The sequence below is a fragment of the Martes martes genome, assembly GCF_963455335.1.
Source record: "Martes martes genome assembly, chromosome: 9".
Classification (NCBI taxonomy): domain Eukaryota; kingdom Metazoa; phylum Chordata; class Mammalia; order Carnivora; family Mustelidae; genus Martes; species Martes martes.
The window spans coordinates 34,493,795-34,519,087 of record NC_137896.1 but is presented as its reverse complement, the minus strand read 5'-3'; the positions used below and the strand labels follow the sequence as shown (position 1 = coordinate 34,519,087).

Here is a 25,293-nt window from a genome sequence, read left to right as displayed (position 1 = left end):
AGAAGATATTAGGGGGTTTACCAAGAATATGTTATTCATTGCAAAATAAAATACACACTTTCTAGATAGTTCAGAATATTTATCGTTGTTAGATCAAAAACAAAGATTTGTTTACAAATTCTTAATTTGAAGATTGCTTTGACTTTGATGGAAATACCACCTTTCTCTGTAGTAGAATCCCTGGGCCTCAAAACATTGACCCCAAGAAGTAATTGTTGTGATTTAGATCTTGAGGGCAGCTTCCAAGGCTTTAGCTTTTTCTGTGATGTGCTTCTGAAAGGGCATCATGAAATCCTCAAAGTCTACCTCGTAAGTGAACCTTTCTCGCCGCAGCTCCCTTTTTCTGATCAGCTCTGCTGTTGTGGCTTCAGGACTCCAGATCTGAAATAAACCACCATATTCAGAGCCATCATGAGTAGGAAAGCCAGCAAACATGGCAGTATACAGACAAAGCCCAGTATAGTCCATTTGAAACTATCAAATCTACTTCTAAATCTATTTTAACTTATGTTTTCCTCTTACATGACATCAATGGTTACATGGGCATTGTTATTTCTGATGGTGACTATTTGGGCAGCTGGAATGCTTTTCAGTGACCTCTGATGATCCTCTGTTGTTCATGTCAAAACAGGGAAGTTATGGGAGTTAAAAGATCATTGGGGTTTGCTACCTTTATGTCTAATAGGGAAGTCCTGAGAAAATGATTTTCATAGTAGAAAGAAGAGGAGGCTGGTGGTCTTTTACTCAGCATGCTTTGATGGGCATTGGCAAGACCCCTCTTGTACTTAAAAAATGCCTCCACCTCTCTAATTGTGGATGTTTTAGGCAGCTACTGAATAAATCCAGTGTTGCTTATATGAAACTCCCAACTGAAGTGGTAGTTAGAGTACAAAGAGGAAGGTTAGAGTCTGAGAGGCACCAGGAAAATGTACCTATAGCATTGGTGACCAAATGGCTATGGGGAATGGTGTTGACCAAAAGATAGTTTTTCAAGGAAAATTAAAATGTCAACATTAAAATAGTAACAGAGGAAACTAGATATTGGAAGCTGAACAAGTTGGACTTACTGAGTCAAAGCAGTAGGACCTGGCAAAAAGACACCTTCAAATTATAACGATGAATGATAATCTTTGGATTTATTTGGGTGCTCTGCATAAAAAGTATTTGGAAAATGATATTATGAGTTTATACCACGTTATGAAGTTCTTCCCAAAGTACTTACCCTCCGTGGAATAAATGTGATATCCACTTTCTTGGTATAACCACTGGTAATCAAAGAATTGAGATAAACCACATTATCCTTATGCATTTTCTTTTCCTCTGATACGGTTGGTATGGTATAAACAGATAAAAGTGGTTCCTGGAAATGAGACAAAAGAAAAACCAACCCTATTAATTGCAAAAACCTATATATACTTGCTAATATTATTTGCTGTTCTATGTCTTACTCTGAAGTCAAGAAAAAATAAAAATGTTACCATGCAAATTATAATTTGAAATGAAATGGATTATTATTATAACTTTGGACAGGGAAAGATAATTAGTTTGCCTTGTTTAACTCTACTTAATTAGTAGTATCAGAGACAGAGCATACAAGTCTTCAGAATATCCATCCTTGACCTAGGGCCATTGATTAATTAGAAGAATTAAATTATCCTACTAAAAAGATAATGTTGTATGTAGTAGAAACTTAGCCAACTGATCTTCCTTAACCTCTGGCCCCCACCCCCTTACTCTTGTCTTCCATGTTTATTACTCTCTACTGTTTATTGTCTTTCATGTTTGTCAAAATCCTTTCACCCTCTCCACTTCTTTCCTCCCATGTTTCTCCAACACTTTCCAATTTGATAACATTAGAGCCTTTCCTTTTTGAATTTCATCCCGGTTTTATGTCTGCCAAGAATCTCTAGGGATCCTCTTGCTTCCCTAAAAGAAACTTCTAGCTTAGAAATACACTCGGGCTTCCCTGTTAATGACAAAGCCTTGCTCTCTCCATAACCTGCCTAGGCAAAAACCTCAACCTTTTGCCAACATCAGTCCAGATTACCAGGAACAATCACCTTGTCACCTTTAGAACTTTCTGGAGTCATTCCAAGTGGCATATCCAAGTCCCAAGTGGCTTGATATCCCCAGGGTTCAGTGGTAGTCATTAAAATTCAAATGTTAATTTGAATTAAAATTAAAATTCCTTAGAAGGAGGTAAGGTGGGAAATGAAAGATTATGAGACCAGAATGAAGGCAAATCATGGTTTGCCTTCATTCCTCTTACCCTCCTTTCCTGTCTGAGCCATCTCATCAAATATGTATGACTTAGAACCAAATATATACGTATCCAACCCCAGTTCTTTTTTCAACATTCTAATTATATTGGGCTGAGCCAACTTGGTTTTTACGTGGATTCTATCTGCAATGAGCACATTTCAGACTTTTCAGTAATAGGAATTTCTTTGCTAGGTATTTTTTTTAGTGTTGCTTAATAGTGCTGAAAATATGGCTTGTGTATTATTTTATCCCTGTTGTGCAACAGTATGTAAATAGTAACGCTGCTCTGCTCCCAGTAAGTTTTTAAGTTCCAGTTACTAATGGGGAGTCAATCACTTTTCTTACCTCTTCTTTCTTAACCTCAGGGCCTTCAGTCTTCGCTTTAAGAGGGGGCTTGCCTTTCAGTTTTTGACTTTCTGCTGGTTTTGGCAAGTTATCCAGCTTTTCTTGAATCAAACTAATTATTCTATAGTCAGCATACGCCTTTGCAATATCCATGGCCGTATGTCCTGCTCAAGACATAAATTCAGAGTTGCAATAAACAGACTGATAAGAAACCATGCAGAAAACCCTCAGTGCACCAGCCCTCAGCATGTGGCAGTAAGGGTGATTACTACAGCCAGTGGCTATATGTAAGGTCACAGAGCCAGATCAGATACCCTCTAAGGTGGGCCCAACTCTGAAATCTCATAATGTAAAGTGCCATTTACTGGCAACACATTTTCTTGTTAGTTTTTCTGAGCCTGATTCTTAAAAAGTGGATACGAAATATTGGTAGAATATTTACGTTTGAGTATTTGATTGATGGCTCTCTTCCCACCTTGCACACATTTCCTTTCATGTGACAATTTTACATTATCTTCCCCTTTCCCTTATACAAGGAGGTATATTCAAAAAGGCCTGGGGAAGCTGGTGTCACAGTGCTCTATGCAGATGGCTGGGTATTATGACACCTGTAATATCCTCAGGCAGGCTTGGAACAATACTACCAGTGACCCAGGCGAAGCCTGAAGCAGCCAGAAAAGTTGGTGCTCTCCCCAATCAAAAGGAAACAATGGGTTCCACTGTAAGAAAATGACACCTCCAACCAATGAGGTCAAACACTTACTCAAATGCTTATTTTTCAGGTTATATTTTTATGACATATGACGGGCCCCTCCCATTTATTTCCTAGAGAGAGCCTCTAACTCAGGAATTATTATTTTTTTCAGCTTTAGAAAGAATCCAACTTCTACAGCTTTTAAAATTATTCCACTTCCTAGGGACGTGGTAGTTATGACAGTGTCATAACCCACAGTATAGTCTGAAAACTGGTACAATCCCACAAAGCAATGCTTCCTGGGCCACGGTGAAATAACAAGAAATCAAGAGTGAGCATTTACAGGGAGACTGGGTGGTTCAGTGGGTTAAAGCCTCTGCCTTCAGCTCAGGTCATGATCCCAGGGTCCTGGGATGTAGCCCCATATAGGGCTCTCTGTTCAGCAGGGAGCCTGCTTCCTCCTTTCTCTGCCTGCCTCTCTGCCTATTTGTGATCTCTGTCTTTCAAATAAATACATGAAAAAAAAAATTTTAAAGAGTGAGCATTTAGAAATTTTTGAATGGATTTGATAGAACTTTTCATCACTTCATCTAGTGATTTAAAAAAATGCTTGTAGTTTATTTCCCCACTTCATTTTCTAGTAAATCACTTTTTGCTGTATTTACAAAAGTATCCATCCATGACAGATTGCAAACATAAAGAACTGATCCTTTCACACCCGTGATTTGAGAGGCACTGTGTATAAAACCAACTTCCCGAACATTCAACTTGGGCTTGTGACTGCAGTAGCGACTCGCGGGGAAATGTGGTCTTACAAGCGAATCAGAAGGGAATCTAACATAAATTCTCCCCTTCTGACCCTAAACACCGATCACGTGCACACACACCTTTTCTATTTTCCAGCTGGAATTTAGCACCGATATCAAGGAGGTACTTTACGGTATCCAGTCGACAGCTCTCGATGGCTCTAGACAAAGGAGTGGAGTTGTTGATGGAGACTGCATCTATCGTCGCTCCAGCTTTAACGAGAAGCTCGACGATGTCTTGTTGGCCTGCGTGGCATGCAAAATGAAGCGGAGTCCACAGGAAATTATCTGTTGCATTAACGTTAGCCCTATAAAATAAGATAGATGCATAAGCTGACAATGTGGGTTGTTCCAAACACCAGACCCTGGAAATGCAAAGCAAGATTTCATATTAGTGTTACCAAGTTGTTCAGATGTGAGCCAGGGAAGCTCTGAGTAAAGTTAAACTCCGTTCCATAATTTTTCTTGACTCGTGTTCTGCATTATCTGACAGTCTTAATTTCTTTGCATATATATGTGCATTTTGTTTAGTTTTAAAAGGCACTTAGATCCCAGGGTTTACACTTTTTGCAAAGGTTAAAATTAAGGAAAATTGTATAACTGGATCTAATGAAGGTTAAAGCTGATAAGAAATTTAAAAAGTCCTATTATTTCATTTTGTAGCTACTTTCTCTACATGTTATAGATTTTTAAATGCACCTTATTATTAAAATTCTAAGCATGAAAATATATTATTTTAAATGTTAGTCCTTTTTATTTTTTTAAGATTTTATTTATTTATTTGACAGAGAGAGAGAGCACAAGTAAGCAGAGCGGCAGGCAGAGGGAGAGAGAGAAGCAGGCTCTCTGCTGAGCAAGGAGCCCCATGCAGGGCTCGATCCCAGGACCCTGGAATTATGACCTGAGCCGAAGGCAGCTGCTTAACCAACTGAGCCACCCAGGCGCCCCAAATGTTAGTCCTTTTTAAAATTTCACTGTCCAAAAGTTCAAATTCTCATTAATTGCTTTATATTCCCTCTTGATAATATACAAATTTGAATGCTTCTTTGACCTTGACCATTATAGTAATAATAATGATACCCTTTTATGAAATATGGAATTGCTTTGCTAATAAGTGCTTTACATATTTTAATTCATTTAATCCTCAAAAAAATTCTGCAAGCTGAGTCTTATTAGAGCTCCATTATAAAAATGAGAAAAGTGAAACACAAAAAAGAAACTTATGCCGGTTCATTCAGTTCTGGTAAAAGGAGGAATTAAACCTGAGTAGTTGCTTTAGAAGCTCACTAAAAATGTCATGCTCGGTTATCTTAAAGATATTTATAAATGAACCACGGAAAAGATTGCTGCTTCTGGGGGAGGGAAAGAGACATGGCCTTCGTCATCATGACCACTGACCCACTTGTTTGAATTTGTTAGGATCCCCACACACAGGAGACAGATTAAAAAGCAATGGGTAAAATGAATATGTTCTAGAGATCTACTGTGCAATATTGTGATTATAGTTAACACTGTACTTTACTGTACACTTATAATCTATTAAGAGGGTACATCATGTTATCTGTTCCTACCACAATAAAAAAAAATCTTCACAGACCTGTACCCCTGAAACAAAGAAACAAAAAACAAACAAAAAAAAAAACTACTAAAAAAAAAACCTCTTTTGCTGGGCTCCCTGCTTTGCAGGGAGTCTGCTCCCTCTACCCTTCCCCCTTGCTTATCATCTCTCTCTCAGATAAATAAATAAAATCTTTTTAAAAATAGTTCAAAAAAATTATTTCGTTAATTTAAAATTTAAAAAAAGAGCGACTCCACACCACATAGATAAATCTCTAGGTAAAGCAACTTCGTTCCTAGTTGTCATTGGCAAACCATCTTTCTGTGCATATGTTCCTAGGTTCCCATTAACCCACTTCCCCATACACGATCTGTCTGTAATCTACATGTCAGGAATGAAGCACTTTCTTTGTCCTAAAATTCTGGAGTTGAATGGGAGCCGAACCAAGAAAACATACCCTTTGTCAAGAAGAAACTTGACGGCATCTATGTTTCCAGTGGCACACGCAGTCATCAGTGGCGTTTTGTAATAATTATCCTTCATATCCACAGGTATTCCTGATTCAAACGCCTTTTTCAGAGATGCCAGGTCTCCTGCCTTGGTGATGAAATTAATATTTGAAAATACCTTCGGTGGGTCATCGATGTACCAAGCAGAGTCATCCTGAATGGGATGTTCCGGTGGCCGGTCTCGGTTAAACCGACTGCTGTCTGTTACATTCTTGTAGGTTTCAATCATGTAATAGGGCGGCCCGCCGTCGCCCCGGTGGGGAAACACGTGGTCAGGAATAATGCAGATTGGGAGAGGTAAGACGAACTTGCCTTTCTTTGGCTTTTTGGCCATCCCTTTTTTCTTCTTCTTAGGCCCATAGGATCCCAAGACGTAAGACTTACTCAAGTACTTGGTTCCTTTAAAGAAATCATTAATGTTGACCCCAGCTCCCCGCACTTTTTCGTGATACTGAGCTATGGTAGCCAGCTGTTCTGAGGTCACATATTCTTGCCTCTCCTCCAGCGTCAACAAGAAGTCCTCCTTGCTGACTGTCCCGTCTCCTCTGTCCACAAACGAAAATGCTTCCCGAAGGAACGTCTCATGTTCCAGCGACCAGTCGTGAAGTCTCAGGGCCCAGAGTGGATTTGGATTTTTGGCTCCTGGCCTCGCCAGTTTACTAGCCGTTCGCTCTGCCCGCCGTATTTCTTTGCTTGCTGCTTTGAAGCCGCCTTCCTTGGCCACAGTCCTGGGCGTTTTATGATCCAAGTTCTTCCATTTCAGGTCACATCCTAAAACATGAAGCATCATCATTCTGAAATAGTGCCTAGGCATCTGCCTGGCTCTGCAAATGACATTCGTGCAACCGTGAAGTTCCAACTACTGGTCAGAAGTTTATCCCTAGGGGCAGCTGGGTGGTTCAGTGGGTTAAAGCCTCTGCCTTCGGCTGGGGTCATGGTCCCAGGGTCCTGGGCTCGAGCCTCACATCCGGCTCTCTGCTCAGCAGGGAGCCTGCTTCTCCCCCTCCCCTCTCTCTGTCTGCCTCTCTGCCTACTTGTGATCTCTGTCTGTCAAATAAATAAATAAAATCTTTAAAAAAAAAAAAAAGAAGTTTACCCCTAAATTATTTGTATAGAGTGATGAGTACATTTAGCTCTTATAATCACAAAATTAAACTGAATTTTTTTTTCTGTGAGTTTCACTTTAGTGAATTCTGAAGGAAATGTGTTTCCAATTTACATTCTCTGCCCACTAAAGGATTAAAACATGAATCCCTACAGACACTTGAAACAAATTTCATATTGGGATACTTGCTCAGGAGACTTCCTGCCCAACAGGAAAAAAATAAGGATGGCATTTGAATTTGGAAAGAAGCTGGATTCAGACAGCTTATGAGGCCCTTAGGAACTCAGAATGCTGAACACCTGCTTCGGTCTGAATGATTATGACTGCAAATCTGCATGCCATCTTAAACTATATTTATGTGTATTCTCCATGCAATCAATATAATTTATATTGATCTGCTTTTTGTGATGATAGGTCATGTGAACAACCTGACAGAGGACAAAGTCATTTGTTCCTCAAACCTGAAAGGATTCCAGCATTATACTTGTGCAACTTAGGCATGAACATTCATTTGCGTTCTTGGACCCTTCCTTAAAATGATGACACCAAATAGATAAGTTGTACAAGCTTGTCTTAATCTGGGCAGATCCATAGTTTTTAGAAATATACAGTGTTAAAAATGTCAGAATAAATATCTAAGTATTCCTGAAATAAATAAACTTCTCCGAGTGTACTGGGGAGTCTACTTAGTGTCCCTAGAAAAGGCTGTGCTGTCTCTAAGTGTCTTGAGACATTAAAAATCCATTGCATATATAAGTAAATCTGATGATGAAGCAGCTCTTTCTACTGTTTTGAATCTAGAAGGCTCTTCTCTTGCTTTGCCAATATCACATAATCACAAAGATTGCTGCTCAATCAGTATGTCTAGCAACCAAATTGTATAGGCAGCGGCATGCCCCTCCAATACTTTAGAGTTTCATTCCTTAACAAAAAGAAAATGAGGGGGCGCCTGGGTGGCTCAGTGGGTTAGGCCTCTGCCTTCAGCTCAGGTCATGATCTAAGGGTCCTGGGATCAAGCCCTGCATCGGGCTCTCTGCTCAGTGGGGAGCCTGTTTCCCCTTCTCTCTGCCTACCTCTCTGCCTACTTGTGATTTCTCTCTGTCAAATAAATAAATAAAATCTTAAAAAAAAAAAAAGAAAATGAATGACCAGTGCTTTTTTTTTTTTTTTTTTTTAAAGATTTTATTTATTTATTTGAGAGAGAGGGAGATCACAGGTAGGCAGAGAGGCAGGCAGAGAGAGAGGGGGAAGCAGGCTCCCTGCTGAGCAGAGAGCCCGAAGCGGGGCTTGATCCCAGGACTCTGGGATCATGACCTGAGCTGAAGGCAGAGGCTTTAACCCACTGAGCCACCCAGGTGCCCCAGGACCAGTGCTTTTTAAGATTAATACTTCCTTTGGCATTGTCAGAACTTAAAATTTCATACTAAGACTCATAATTTTACTAGTGGTCGAAGAACTCAGAAAAAAGTATTACAACAACGAGAATTCTAAATGTCCATATTGAACAGTTTTAAGAGCAGTGACTTATTGAAAAGGGGACCTGAGACTGGTCTCAATTGCATAATTCCAGAGCAATTTTGAGAATGCTGTTTTTACTTAGCTTTTTTGCTGATTCAAGGTGTCTGGGTGTTTATCTACCATCTCCCAAGCCACTCCTTCTATATTTACCCACAAGGATCAAAGGACTTTAAAGTGGTTTTATCTTGTCTCCTTCTTAGTTTCCTCCTAGTTAGAAATCTTTGTGGGGAGCGGGGAGAGAAGACTCTAACATCCCAGCTTAAGTATCTGAAGGCCTTTTTCTTCTCCTTTTGCCTTGGGACTTTTGGTCTCCTCCTTTATAATTAGTAAAAGCAAAGATCCATTCATTCTCTTTGTGATGTATGATCTGCGGTCCAGGGTAATCAGCTTATAGCTGGTGTGTGCCGCAGAGCACCAGCCACCAAAGGTCCAAGAGAAAGAGAAGCCTCATGGGGTGCTTCCCTAGAACTGCTCCAAAATCCCAGCAGCTGCCCTGCATTAGGTACTCGCACTGCTTACGGGACTTGTAAATTGCTCCAGCAACAGGACCAGGGGCAAGGGAGAAGAACATTGAAGAAGAGAGTTTAATGTATCAAAGGAATCCAGCCTTCAAATTTAAGTGCAGAAGACACTAAACCCAGGGAGTTGACTCAGAAATGAGCATTTCTTGGCTAATGCATTGTCTGTTGCTGTTCTGATTGCCTTAGATCCAAGACTCAAAAGCTGGACGTGTAACTGCTCCCGCTTCCGCTATGGAACTGGGTCCCCTGCCTGAGATCCAGTGAAGTGGTTGTACTTCAAAATATGCTACAGAATTTAGAATGCTTTCAGACTAATTAATTCAAAAAAATTAAAAAAAAAAAAAAAGAATGCTTTCAGACCCTTGTTTTGGAAACACGGTCTAGGCTCATGACTCTGCCAGGAGGGTAATACTTCTCGGCATCATTGGGCAAGCTCTGACCAAATATGCTTCTCAATTTGCTTTTTGTGACTTTCTCCCAAGAGTACATAAATGACAGAGTAGATGTCTGGTGATGTTTGTCCCAATAATAAAGTGGTCAACGTGTTAGAGAGCTTGTTCTTAATCTGGGCAGATCCATAGTTTTTAGAAATATACAGTGTTAAAAATGTCAGAATAAATTGCTGCTAGTGACAGATTTGAAAAAGACTAATGAGACAATTAATGGGGGCATTTGATATATTGCATTTGGTATATATTGAATTTGATATATTTTCCTTTATTTGTTAAGTGTTTATTATTTGGGGGGATAGGAAAAGAGTACAAGCTTGTATAAGTTCATAAAAAGTAGAAGTGAATCAGTTATTATACTTAGTTTTACAGGCACATTAGTCTTATTTTTATATTAGTGGTCACAATGCAGAAGTGGTCACAATGCAGGATCTCTAGGTCCCAGAGACTTCTGAAATTCTCCGCTCTATTCTAAAGTTGTAGAACAGACACTAAGTTTTTGCTTATTTCTTAAACTGGAAAAAAAAATACTACCATAAAATTCAGCATAGCGCAGTTCCAGATCTGATGAAGAGTTAGAAATTTTTTTTTTATTTTTTATTTTATTTTTTTTAAGATTTTATTTATTTATATGACAGAGAAAGATCACAAATAGGCAGAGAGGCAGGCAGAGAGAGAGGAGGAAGCAGGCTCCCCTGCCAAGCAGAGAGCCCAATGCGGGGCTCTATCCCAGGACCCTGGGGATCATGACCTGAGCTGAAGGCAGAGGCTTTAACCCACTGAGCCACCCAGGCGCCCCTAGAAACCTTTTTTAAATAAAGATTTTATTTGTGCGCGTGCGAGAGAGACAACAAGTGGGGGTAGGGGCAGACGCAGAGGGAGAAGCAAGCTCCCCACTGAGCAGGGAGCCCCACATGGGGCTTGATCCCAGAACCCCAAGATCATGACCTGAGATGAAGGCAGACACCTAACTGATTTAGCTACCCAGGTGCCGTAAATTAAAAACTTTTAATGTACCAGTCAGCATGTAATTAACACCAATTTGGTCCATAAACTTAATTAGCTAATATTCCCTTTATGGAATACATTAAGCTATATATACATACTTCATATTCCTAAGTTAATAGTTACATAGAAGTTATAGGAAAACCTAAAATATTACTTACATTTCAAGTTTTCCATGAAAATTTTCATTTTATTTCATATTTCTCCCTAAAACATTTTTTTCACAAGTTCAAGTTCTTTAGAAAAGTTATCCTTTACACTTGATACAATTGAATTTTTTTTTAAAGATTTTCTTTATTTGACAGACAAAGATCACAAGTAGGCAGAGAGGCAGGCAGAGAGAGAGGAGAAAGCAGGCTCCCCGCTGAGCAGAGAGCCTAATGCGGGACTCGATTCCAGGACTCTGGGATCATGACCTGAGCCGAAGGCAGAGGCTTTAACCCTCTGAGCCACCCAGGCACCCCTGAACTTTTTTTAATAAAACAGTTAAGACTTCAGACTAAAAGACATAGTTTTCAGCATTTGTCTTTCAGATTGATGTCAACATTTTTTAAAGGAGTTTAATAACTATAAGCGTTTTAATAATTAGTTGTCCCATGAACAATCCTGTTTAGATTTTTAATAACCTAAAAATACTTGAAAATATTTTCATCACTTTAAGATCAGATTCATGATTTGACAGAAGGTAGAGTAAGAAAAGATTTTCATTTTTTTTTTCTACATATATAACTGAGGTTTGGCTGTTAAAAAAGATAAGCAACTGACAAGTGATAGGCCCAGATTCCCTGCTCATCTACAACATGGGTAAATCATAAATACTTTAAGCATAAAATTGCTAGGTAATTTTACCTCGCTGAGCTATATATTTACAGCAATCTGCAAAACCACCCATGGCAGCATAATGAAGTGGTGTGTTCCCATTCATTGCAATCAGCCCCATGTCTCCGTTGTAAGCAAAAAGAAGCTTCAATATCTGCAAAATATTTAGAGGAATAGAGGAATAGCAATGTACATTCATTGAATGAAGACTGGCACCTAAATATTGTTATTCCATAGTTACTTAGGCTACATGTGGCCATTTTAAATTAAATTGAATTAAATAGAAAACAATTTTTAAAAATCCAATTCCTTAGTTTCAATAGCCATATTTAAAATACTCAAAAACCACATGGGCTACTATATTATACTATATTATTATAACTTTTCCACCATTGCCAAAAATTCTATCAAATAGTGTTGATCTAGAGTTTAGAAAATTCTATATTCAGCTGGGACATGCCATCTTACTGAATTCTAATAATTCTAGAAAACATCAGCCTATGGGAAATATCATCAGGGAAGCACATTCTTTACCAAATGTGGCTTCTATTGTGGTGTAGATTTTCATTGCAAGGAAGAAACTCAACGACCAAAACAAAGATAATTGTTAAAGCTCAGAAAATTGAGTAAAGAAATTTTAGATGTAATTGAGAATTAAAAAAAAAAAAAGGAGAGCATTGGTTTCTATCTCATTTGTGCAATATCACTGTACCTATGAGATACCCTTTGCTGTTATATCCAGATAATCAGAATACTGAGGAGTTTAAAATTGAGGTGAGTCATTAAATGCACACAAAAAAATCAGGGAGATGAGAATATGTTGACCTTGTTCTCCCCACAATTCGGTCATGCTGTATGTATTATGAAGATTCTAAAATGTAATGGAGGTATAAAATAAAGTAGTCTTGGTTGGCAAAACTTTTAAATTGCCATAGTTAAAAATACAGAAAATCACTGTTAATAATATTAGATGAATAAATTTGGCAAGCAGATAAAGCTGAATAAGGAACTAGAAAAATACTTTAAAAATAGTATTTGGTATAAAATATAATTTTAGAATTATTTAGGGAAATCAAGATGGTAACATGGAATAAATTCTTAGTGTAACCCATATGATATTTAAAAATTTGAGGGAAAAGTGAGAAATGGTGGGCAAAAATTTTAAAGCAAAAGGCAGATTATTACATCAAAAAAGCCTCCTTGGGCAGCAAAATGTGCAGCTTGTTTTCTCTCATTGTCAAAGGCATTCACTTCGCCTCCTCTTTCCAATATCCCTCGAACTAGTTCTGTCACTCCTTCTCTTGATGCTTCCATTAAAGCAGTTCGACCTGTGGACTGGATGAGAAGCAAATCAAATTCTGGTTATACTTGACATCTTAAATAACATATTTGGTATACATATGTTCTCAATCCATTTGGCCTTAGAGTCACACTGGCAGGTATAGTTCTCTATATCTTTATTAGTTCCACGAAGCAAATGGGAAAAATGAAGTCAGTGCAGTGGATCAATGTAGAGAGTTCCAATATCAAAGTCAAGGTCACACCATGTCCCTGTGAAAAAATCATGCTCAAGATGCAATTTCTTTTGCAAAGAAAGTAGAGCAAAGGGGGAGAAAAGAGGGTAAAATATACGTTAAAATTAGGTTATAAGTGTTTTCTAATGAGAAACAAATTGATGATTATTGTCTTGAAATGTCTCTCAAAGAATTAAAAAACTCAATAAAATTGGCCAAATTTGGAGAGGGAGCAAAATGGATAAGGGAAATAGCACAACTACATATTTTCTTTCCCAAAAAGATAAATTTTTATTAGGCATTGGTGATATCTTCTCTATTTTCTCTAATGTTTTACCGTTATGCATAATAAATACCAATTTTCCAAATGTAATTAGGAAATAAACCGTAAAATCATGGCAATATAAAGATAATGAGGGTATATCATCATAAAGCATTTCGAATAGAAATGAACAGTCTTTAAGCTGACAGGATAATTTTACCATATTTAAATGCAAAAATTGCACTAGTAAGACACTATAAATGAAAAAAAAAAGGGGGGGGGAATATTTATAATCCCAGGAATAGCCATACTGAGTTGATAGCATTTGGATTGGCTCCTTTTTCCAAAAATGTCAGGCACGTGTCTTTAACATCATGTGCTTCTTCGCAAGCTCTAAGAAATATTGGTTTTCCTTCATAGGTAGAGTTGTTGACATCTGCGCCATGTTCCAGGGCAATCAATGCGCAACGATAATGCCGCTTAGTAGGCAAAATGCAGTAAAACAGAATACCTGTAGAAAAATAGAATCCCCAAAGAGTACTTCATTAATAGTCTCTCTATATTTGAACTGGTTAGCAAAGAAAAAGTAACAATTTTGGGAATCATAATTGGCTAGTTGAAGGTGGCAGAGCCTTGCTTTGCCTTCTTGAAATCAGCTGAAACACCAAGATAGGAAAACAAGAGTCAACCTCTGATAGAATTAGAAAACAGTCATAACCAAATGTGATAGGACTTGGTTCAGAGAAGAATCTGAGTGTTGATTTGTGAGTCCCTGTCAAGCTTGGGTGTTGGGCATCTTGCAGTCTGTACCCCACGTGCAGGACTGTGTCTGTTGTAGAGCTGGTGATGGGTTACTGTGTCCCCTCTGAAACTGCAGAGTGACAAAGCAGATGAATGATGAAATGTGCAGACCGGCCATGTTTATTAGAAGCAGGCTGTCAGTATCACAGCATTAAGAAGAACAAGTAGACGACAAGGAGCTCTGCCCTTTTGACAACTTGTTTTGTTCCAATGAAGAGAAGAAAAGTGTGAAATCCCCCCACCTAGGACCTTGGACATACAGACCCTCTACATAATCCATGTCAAAAATGAACTACAGATTAGGGGTAGTGTTGTAATCTGAGCACACAATAGTCGAACTCCAAACTGACTCTGTAATGACATCACTCTAAAAAGAAGCTTCATTCAAAGAGGAACAGTAACCACCACCAACAACAAAAAAACTAGCATGGGACCTATGAAAAATACAGATACCGAAAGGAAGAAATCTGATAATAAAAGCTAGGCAAAAAGTACACACTAGAAAAGATGATAGTATGTGAGAATTACTGACTGTCCTATTTCTATGACAGCAAAGAAGTTAAATAAAACGTTGTTTTTTTTTTTTTTTTCCTAAAACAGAAGTGCAAAGATGGACCAAGACTAAAAGCAGGGCTTCTAGGACAATAGAAGATAAATAGAAGGAAAAGATGAAGTTTAACCAGCTGAGATTAGGGAAGAAATGATAGAGGAAAATAAAACTATCAAAGAAAGGAAAGTGAAACTGGAGGCAAGACAGCACAAAAACCATGGATGTGAAGGAAAAACTTGAAAGAGCTAAGGAAAATGTAACAGGTGATGGAAGCTGAAATGGTCTTGAGAGGCAAAGAAGAGTTAACATATATGTAATTGGTGCTCAATAATAAAACACCAAGTAGAACAGAAAAAATATGGAGATACAATAGAAGAAAACTTTCTTGAAGTGAAAACCTGAATTTGAAGATTAAGAAAGCATACTGAGATCTCAGGAAAAATGGATTAAGAACAATCCATAAGGTGTGCCTAGGTAAAGCTAGGTAGAGGTCATGTCCTGTGAGCATCTGGGTAACAATTCAAGTCCTCTCTAAAGAGAAAAATCAAGATGGCCTCCAGATTTTGCTGCAGCAACATTCAGTGCTAGAAAATAACTAAATGATCTTTAGAATATCACTTGAGAAAGATAATGGGAGTTTTTTGTATCTACCAAGCTGGTTGTACATATATAAAAGCAGTGGACAGGTAAGTTTAAGGGTGCTAAAGTTATTATAATAATCTCTTCTTCCATAGAAAAATATTAATGAATACCATGTAAAGTGTTAATTCAATAAACAAAGGTTTATGTATATGAAAAACTATCAAACTTGCCATTAAAATATCCAAAAACAGTTCTCTTCTGAAGAAAGATAAAAATCTGTAACTATATATGGTGGTGGGTGTTAACTAGACTTATTCTGGTGATCATTTTGCAATATATACAAATATCAAATTATGTGTACTACTGAAACTGATGTAATGTTGATGTCAATTATACCTCAATTTTTAAAAGTCAATCAGTAAATAATAACAGTAAATAAAACTACCATTCCAACAGCCAAAAAAAAAAAAAAAAAGACCTAAAAGCAGACCATTAACCCTTGAAAATATCACACACACACACACACCAAAATAAAGAACATATTGACCATATAGGAAAATATTTTATAAGTATTTATTTATATATTTATATAGGAAAATATTTTATAAGTATTTATTTATATATTTATATATGTTAAATATATCTTCATTTCATAAAATAAATGTCAGTTCTGGGGCCACACCTTTAGGCCATCTAGATAAATATAAATTGGATACATTCTACCATTAAAATAAAAAACCACCATTCATATAAAATCAAAATCTAAATATATTTCATATAAACAGATGCATCTAAAATAGAGTTACTCAGAACAGTTAAAAACAGAAAGATGGCCAAGGACATGGTTTAAAATAGAAAATCAAAGACACAACAATTCATAGCAGGCAAAAGTGGGCCAAAATAACAACAAACAATGCCACCTAGAGGATACCAGGTGAGGCCAAGTTCATTACTAAAGGCCCTAAGTTACTTAGGAAATGGATATTTTATAATGATGGCAGTTGCAACTCACAATTACAATCTATCCGGGCTGACTCTAAGCCACAAAGAACATGAATCAACCTTCTAAAACTGAAGCAAAAATAGGGGCACCTGGGTGGCTCAGTGGGTTAAGACCTCTGCCTTCGGCTCAGGTCATGGTCCCAGGGTCCTGGGATCCAGCCCTGCATCGAGCCCCGCATCGGGCTCTCTGCTCAGCGGGGAGCCTGCTTCCCTCTCTCTCTCTGTCTCTGCCTGCCTCTCTGCCTACTTGTGACCTCTGTCTGTCAAATAAATAAATAAATAAAAATCTTTTTAAAAAAATAAATAAAACTGAAGCAAAAAAAGAAGGCAAAGATGATAGACTGTAGAATTTGCATACTGCATTTCGGACTGGGTATACATTCCTATAAATGGGAGAACCAATGGAATGGGTGCTATTGGGAGCTAGTCTAGCTTAACCCTTTAAGAGAATAGACACCATTCTATTCTCCAGAATGGACAGACCCTAATTAATCCCCTAGGACATCATATAGGGAAGAGTTTCCTGGCTTAGAGAGTTACCTTTTCCATGTTCTGCAAAATTGTTCAAAGTGCAGTTTAGCCTAGAGTATGTCCCACATCCTTCTCAAGATCCAGTAAGTATTTTAACCATAAAAATGTTGGCTTGTCCTTTAGGACCAACGTGCAGTGAGTGATTCATCAATTGCTGGAAAATAGGATGTTAATGGCAGAGACTTCTATGGAATAACAAAGTAGTTGGGGACGTGGCAGCTATACTGAGAGCTGTGCAAGGTTAGCTCCATTCATTGTTGTGGGAAGACAGGGCTGGCAGTGTGCAATAAGCACACCATGGGTTAGAAAGAATCAAGACTCTGTGGGGCAGGACTAACAAGGTCATGCATACAACATGATTTATATTTGTTCCAAGCTTTATTTTATATTTTGAATTCTTCCTATGTGATTGGTCAGATTGTTTTCTCATACTTTCATCTCCCAGAACGTTGACAGGCTTAATATTAATTTGAATGAGCTTAGATATTAACCAGATGGCTGTTTCATTTGCTACAGAATGCAAATATGTTGCAAAATGCATTTGCTATTGTTGATTTAATTTTATAATTTTAGATTTTTATGATAAAATTTCTCACTTTTTAAAAAAACTTATATTTCTGGTTCAAACTCCAGAAGGTAAACTATCCTTCACTACAGTATTTCCCCAAAATATATTTCACAAAACTCCAAGCATGTAAGTGGCCACAAGGAAAAAACAAGGGTCAAAGACAAAAGGAAAATGTCACTGTCTTTAGTCTATCTGACAAATATGAAATCAACATGTCTCAATTTGTTGTATCCAATGTTTCTCTAACAAGTTTGACAGTGGAACTAATTTTTCATGTAATGTTTATCAATATCCCAGCAATTCAGTGGTTCATGGAACACACACTGGGAAGTAATATTCTATTGAACTTTAAGAGGCTTCTTTTTTTTTTTTTTTTCTTTTTCAGGATTTAACATTTTAAAACACATTTGATCCCTGAATGCATCTGAAGTTCATTTCATTATGTGGTGCTTTTAAGTAATTCAATGATCGTTCCTTTCCTTGTCCTCTCCTATTGTTTTAAGAAAGTCACTTGTCAAATAACCAAGTCTGGGGAGAATTTTAAAAATGGATTTTGTTCTTCACAGAAAACATTAACACTAAAAAATGGGATTTATTTCTCCAGTGTGGGACTGATGTTAATGGCTTTGTACTTGAAGCAACTCCTTGGGACAACTGATTAAATCTACCAATTTATATTAAGCCTGGTGGTAATTTTCTTGGTGATTTTCATGGGGCTGTGTCAAGTCCTTCCGGAACCTTGAATTATTTGGGCAAAAAGCTCCCAGACATGGTGTCAAGATGAGATTGGGGAGAATAGAGTGGAGAAGTAGGGCTGTCTCACCTGAAAAAGCATGGAAATGCCATGTCTCAACTCTCAAGTCATATTTCTACATTTAAACTGACCCTAGAAAATCAGATTTTATGCTAGAATCCACCTTAGCCTTTCTAGATCCCACTGCAGCCCCTTTCTACATCAGACTGTTACTGGAAGGGGACAAAATCCTTTTGGAATTCAAGTCAAGTACTATTTGAGGTTCTAAAGTATAAAAAAGAATAAGAAATACTCCCCTTTTGTTCTAAACAAGATTTTTACATTTTATAATTGATAATTATGACTATGTTAATATCAGTGTATATCATTAAAAACTCTCCCCATTTAGAAAAAAATCACCAAACACAGATTAATCTAACTTTAATCTTCTTTTTAAGGGAGACATCTCTCAGAACTTGTTTCTCTAAGATATACCTTAATACCATTTTCAAATTATAGGGACACAGTGTCCTTAGGTACAGGAGTGAACATGGCTTTTCACTTAAACTTAGGAGTAATTCACTTCCACAGTTGGAAAGCAAAACAGTAAATTTTATGGATTTCTGGCTATAGAGTGGATTACATCTAGTGGATAAGATGTCGGGATTTTTACCTTTTCCTTCATTATCAACTATAGTCATGTCAGCCTTTGCCTTGGCTAATACTTCCATGGACAGTTCATGCCCCAGCTCTGCAGCCCTCATTGTCGGAGTACAACCCATCTTGTCTTGCACATCAGGGTGAGCACCAAGGCTAAGGAGAAAGCTGACCATATCAGCATCATTGGAAACCGAGGCCAAGTGCAAAGCGCTGTTTCCATTGAGGGGGTCTGTGAAATTGATCAGTTCAGGGTATCCAAGCCTGATCAGCTTTTCTATCTGCTTCGTGTCTTTGTTCCGAACACACTGAAGAACTTTGTAGATCTGCAAGTTCTCAAGTCTCCTATCGGCTAAAGCCATACTCGACCACCTTCTTGGAAATGCTTCACTGGACCAAACAAAAACTATAGCACAAAAACAGAAACATACAACTCCAAGTTAATTTGGTCATCTTTATTCTGGTATAAATAATAATATTTTAAGTCTTCCCTAAGATGAGATGCTGTTTCTCACGAAATGTTATTACCACAATTTATTGCAATTGATGTCACAAAAAGTATAAATTACACATAAATACAGAGAATATTCAGCTAGCACAAAGCTAAAATATTTCAAAACAAATCTTCCATCATAATTAATAACAGCCTTGCTAATGCAGCTTTCTTGTCAATCTAATTTGTTTCACTTACCCCTCTTTGCTCGACACAGCCTCCCTATTTTATCCATGAAGGAGGTAAGGTTAACAAAAGTGCCAAGGTAAGAATTTGAGCTCCCCACTCTATGGCACCATACCAGCATGCCTTCCTAACCTAGAAACCATACAGGTTTTAGCAGTTAACAAATGTTACAAAGAATGTGTAGAATCTTGAGGTGCTCATTACAAGCAGGAATCTACTGGGCTTGGTGAGATACCAAATGTGATGGATGATTCGTGTGACCTCACATGGGAATGAGATAGGTAAATGGCTGAGAGGCGACGGTAATTTTCATAAATAATCCCACTGTTAAATTGTGATGAGCATTCTGATATGTAATTTTATCTCTCCTTTACTGTTTATGGAAAAACAATCTTTTGAATTGAGTCATAGGTGGTGCTGGGTATACCCAGATTGCTTTCCTTTCCTCAATTTTTCTGGAAAAAGAACCCCACTGTCATACTGGGGATCCATTCCAGATCATCCATTTCTGCTATCTGATGACAAATCATTGCCCAGACTTCTAATTTGATTTCCTGCTTCCACAGTGGGCCCCTAACTCCTCTTCTCTGGTCAGTCCTCAGAAAAAAATTTAAAAGTATATCTCAGATGAGGTCAAGCAAGCTCCCACCCCCAAATTCTGGATGGGGCTGCCTCTTCTATCCCCTGTGATAGGAATGGGTCTGAGACGGAGGCTTAGCCGGTGTGAGTGAACACTCTCCCAGGGTACCATGAATGTCTCAAGTCCCACAACTTGGGACTCAGTTGTGCCAGAATTCACCTACCACTTAAGTGAGTCCACACGACATGTTAGGGCAACATGAGCTCGGGGTTGCAGGAGTAAATATGCCCTCCCCACGACTCTTAACTTAGCATAAGCTAGTTAGCCGAGCTTCTGTTGTTTGCAATGGAAACGATTCCATCTTACTGCAAAATCTGAAACTGTGTCACCTTTTCTCCACAACCCTGCTCCCTCACCTACCATCCCTGGGGAGCACTGGTAAGGAGCGAGCCCCACCTGCTCCTCTTTAGCTGTGTCTGTCTAGGCAAACCCATCTCCATTGCCTGCTCCCCTCCTACATCACCACCCACTCTTCATCCCCCCCCTTTGCTGGCTCCCCTCTTCTGTCAGAAGCCTAGGGGTTGGGGTGCCCAGGGCTTGGCCCTCGGGACCCTTCTATATTCCCACACAATGCCCTGATGGTCTCATCCCATCTCATGAACTTCATCCCAATTTGAGGCTTCTGATTGTTCATTCTCAACTTTATACAGCCATCTCTGGCTCTCCCCAGAGTCCAAAGTGAGATCTCTACCTGTTGACTCTTCATTCTCACGTGGACCTCTACTAGGCATGTAAAATGTAACCCTGACCTTCTCCAATTCTCCCCACTTCCAATGATGCCATCACCATCCATGAGTCTACTCGGAGGAAGATACCAGAAATTATTCTTCATTCCTTCTTTCCCCGCAGATCCCCTACTCTTTAAATCCATCAGCAAACCCCATATTTCTACCTCCAGAATATAACCCCAACACCAGCTTCCAGTGGTCCTCCTTGGTCAAATCCTTGCCCCAGACTCTAGGTTGTCTCACTGCTTCTTCAGCAGCCCTCCAGAGCCCCTTCTTTATTCAGTCCCCAGAAAAACCTTTCTAAAATGTAGATCAGACAAGCTTCCACCCCCAGCATTTTAGCATAACTATTTCTGAACATAAAGAAAACTTGAACACTCATATATCTATCTACCACTGAAATCCTACCATGAATGCCTTACTCGCTTTATCACACATCTATCCATCCCTCTGTCTATCCACTCATCCATCTTTTTTGATGGATCTTTTTTTTCAAAGTAAATTGCAGATATTATATGCTGGAATTCCAGCATATAACATCTGGATTTCAGTATTTGCTTACAGCTTTTTTTTTTCTCTTTGTCTTTTGAATATGTAATGAAATGTACAAGTCTTAAGTGTACCATTCCATGGGTTTTGACAAACGCACACATCTATGTAACCCAAACTCCTGTTAGGATATAGGACATGATATTCATGTCAGAAAGTTCTCTCCAAATTATCTTTTAAAAGCAGTTCAATTGCTTTTCATCATCATCAGAATAAATCCAAATACCTCATGATGATCTTTGAAGAACATTTCCTCTGCCCTTCTGATCTTACTTCACTCCAGCCTCCCTTGATAAGGAGATCTCCAGCCACACTGGCCCCCTTTCTATATATGGAACAAAAGCACACATCTGCCTCTGCAACTTCTTGTTCCCTCTGCCTGGGGTTTCCTTGGCTCAGAATTGGTCAGTTGGTCCTTCTCACCATTCAGACTGCTGCCACCATGTCACTTCATCCCTTTCTTTTCCTCATAATGAAACATCTCTGTATATTACATTTCTATAGATCTATAGGTACAGATATATCCAATTTATGTGTCATGTGACTTCCCCACTAGTCTAGAGCCTTCATGGAACAGAAGTTTTATATTGTAATGACCTTTATTTCTCCATCACCCAGAACTTAACTCGCGTGAGGCATTCAAGCAGTGGTTGCTTGATAAAGGATGACTGAAAGTTTTAAGATTGAGTCGTGGAAGAAACCCAAGAAAATGCTCAGATTCCTGGCTTGAGCCACTGGCTACCTGTGTCTGAGATGGGGAGCTCAAGGTGTGGTCCAGATTGGTCAGAGAGTGTAGACAGTTATGCTTTGGGCATGCTGAGTCAGCATCCACAAGGCAATCGGGTACACAATTCGAGAGAGAGAAGAGAGGAAGAGGAAGAGGAAGAGAGCTCAAGGAAGAGAGCATGTCAAGGGTGGAGAGTGACCACCACTGTCAAATTCATGCTGCTGCCACGTCCTTTTCCTCCCACTCTTCTGGCTGTTGTTTTTTCGTTGTGCTTCCTCCTTTGCCACTGAGACATCAGTCATCACATGGCTGTGGCTTTAATGTCCTGTTTGCTGTGGCCCCTCTCTTCCCCTCTAATCTGTTTATAACATGTGGTGGACTAGGAAACCAGATAACGCAGCTGCTTAGAGCCATGTGTGTAACTAGGTTCCCACTCGGTCCTGAGTTGCCCCACAAGTCACCCACTTGGCCTCTGCTGCGTGTCGCTGTCATGTTTACTTTAGCAGCTGTTTATGGTTTCTCCTGCTATGGCCAGCCATAGTCTAGTTAGGGGCCGTGTCATACTGCCTATGGAGGTACAAGGTACACGGAATAGGATTGGGTGCTTCCAAATAGCTCGTTGACTCTCCCGAATCTCCGTCCCCTCATTTGTGCGAACAGGGACATCCTCATCAATGACTTCAGGGCTGTCTCTGAGGTACCCACCCCTGACAAAGACTTAGCAGCATGAGGTGTCCGCCCATCGAGCTACATGGGTGAATTCTAGAGTCCATGGGCGGGTTCTACAGCTTGCACCCTTCCAGCTGAAGCCCTGAAGGGCTGGGGGTGGGGAGAGCCACACACTGTGCGGTCCTTCACGACCTGCTGCCAAGATTGACCAAGAGCCTCGCCCCCTCTGGAGGAAACAACAAAAGTCCTGCCCTCTAGTACTGGGTTCTTCAGTTTCATTATTTTTTTTTTAATTAGGTTCAGTGGTAGAATTTAGAGATTCATCACTTGCATATAACACCCAATGCTCATTACAACAAGTGCTCTCCTTAATGCCCATCAGCCAGTTACCCCATCTCCCCACCCACCCAGCAACCCTCAGTTTGTTCCCTATAGGTAAGAGTCTCTTATGGTTTGCCTCCCTCTCTGTTTTAATCTTATTTTATTTTTCCTTCCCTTCCCTTACATTCACCTGTTTTGTTTCTTAAATTCCTTACATGAGTGAAGTCATAGGGTATTTGTCTTTCTCTGAAAAGCTTATTTCACTTAGCATAATATGCTCTAGTTCTGGGTTCTGCAAAAACTTGTGTAGCATCCCTGATCTTTGGGGGGGGGGGTCATCATATATACACATGCCCCAACATGTATACATTACCTCTGTATGGCCCTGGAGCCACCTTGGTGTACCCCCATCTCATCATCTATATGGACAGTCTCAAAAGATGGGGAATAGAACAGGATTTCTTGACCCAAGGTCCATGTTTGGGTCTGAACCCTCTGAAATTATATGACAATCTGCAGTGTGTGTGTGTCTGCGTGTGGGTCCTGGTACAGGGATGATCCATAGAACTTATCAACTTCTCCAAGGAGTCTGTGACACCAGGGTGATTTGCTAGAAAGAGGAATGGCAGGAGACATGCTTGGAACAGTGGAAAGAGTATAGGATTGCAGGCGGGGAAATCTATCGTTGTTTTGTGATACTACTCTGTATCATTTAGACAAACTGGTTACATAAACCTGGACATATTATCTACCTGGTTTGTGCCTCAGCCTCTTTATCTGTGAAATAGGGATGACCAGTGTGAAGAAAAAATGAGGCAATCCTAGTAAAATATTTAGCAAATTCCCTCAATGCAGCCTTGCTATTTGATTTATAATCAAATTTCCCTGGGTTTCAACTCCCCCATAAACCATGGTGTACTTTTGTTGTGTGTGTGTGTGTGTGTGTGTGTGTGTGTGTGTGTGTTTTACTGTCCCTTTCAGCCTTTTTTTTTTTTTTTTTTTTTAAGATTTTACTCATTTATTTGAGAGAGAGAGGGCAGAGAGAGAGAGAGAGTACCACCGGGGGTGAAAGGCAGAGGGAGAGGGACAAGCAAACTTCCCCCTGAGCAGGGAGCCCCATGCAGGTCTCGATCCCAAGACCCTGAGATCAGGGCCCGAGCCCAAGGCAGATGCTAAAACCCACCGAGGCACCCAGACACCCCTGTCCCTTTCAGTTTTAAGTCTCAAAAAAATCCGGAGGGGAGTGGGGCGGTTAAGAAGTAATTTCAAGGGAAAGGCCAGGTGGCAGGAAGCAAGGTGCCAAACTCACCTCTTAATCCTAGGGGTGAGCAGAAGCAGGGGATGACCAGGCACCGACGGGCCTCGGCCTGCGGGGGCGCTCTGCGGCCCCAGCCCTTGTTCTCTGCCACCTGGCTGGGGCCCCGGCCGCGACCTTGGGCTCCCGGAGCGCGGCTTGGGCTCCCAGCCGTGAATGGTGTCTTCGTGGGCAGAGCAGGCGACGCGGCGCGCGGGGCAGCAGGGAGGGGGTGCGTGTGTCCATGGGCCCCTGGTCCGCCGCGGGCAAGCCCGGGGTCAGGTGAGCGCAGGGGGCGGGGTGGGAGCAGCCAAGACAGGGCCGATTGTGAGCTTCAGCCACGCACCGCCCCGCTGCCAGGGCAACGGCTCGGGGGCGCGGCGGGGCGGTCCGCCAGCTGCGCGGCCCCGCCAGGTGGCGAGGTCCACGCCAGGTGGCCGGCTCGGCCCGGATGCTAGAGGAAGGCTCTGCACTCCCAGCACAGCGGGTGGAGGAAGTCTTGCGCCCCACGCCGGCTTCCGCACAGTCCTGCCTTCTTTCTTCCTCTTCTCCCGCGCCCTGCCCTTACTTTAAAATGCTAATTCGAGACGTAAAGCTCCTATAGTACAACCAACCAACCAACCAATCGGTTAGAATATAGAATAAAATGATTTTAAAAGTAAAGTTAAGTAGGGGCGCCTGGGTGGCTCAGTGGGTTAAAGACTCTGCCTTCGGCTCAGGTCATGATCCCAGCATCATGGGATCGAGCCCCGCAGCGGGCTCTCTGCTCTGCAGGGAGCCTGCTTCCTCCTCTCTGCCTGCTCCTCTGCCTACTTCTGATCTCTGCCTGTCAAATAAATAAAATCTTAAAAAAGAAAAAGCAAAGTTAAATAAAAAATACACTGTACAATAGAAT

At 40.0% G+C, this 25,293-nt stretch overlaps 1 protein-coding gene across 1 annotated transcript; it reads right to left on the bottom strand.

Annotated features, from left to right (window-relative positions):
* Positions 1-61: 61 nt before the first annotated feature.
* On the bottom strand, positions 62-19,171 carry ANKEF1 (ankyrin repeat and EF-hand domain containing 1). Its single transcript, XM_080814414.1, has 9 exons — positions 18,808-19,171; positions 13,679-13,878; positions 12,777-12,926; positions 11,622-11,745; positions 6,123-6,945; positions 4,189-4,415; positions 2,608-2,771; positions 1,223-1,360; positions 62-381 (listed from the first exon to the last, which is right to left on the bottom strand). Exons 1-9 carry the CDS (start codon positions 19,151-19,153, stop codon positions 223-225), a joined length of 2,331 nt encoding a protein of 776 aa, XP_080670540.1. The 5' UTR covers positions 19,154-19,171; the 3' UTR covers positions 62-222.
* Between the last annotated feature and the right edge of the window lie 6,122 nt (positions 19,172-25,293).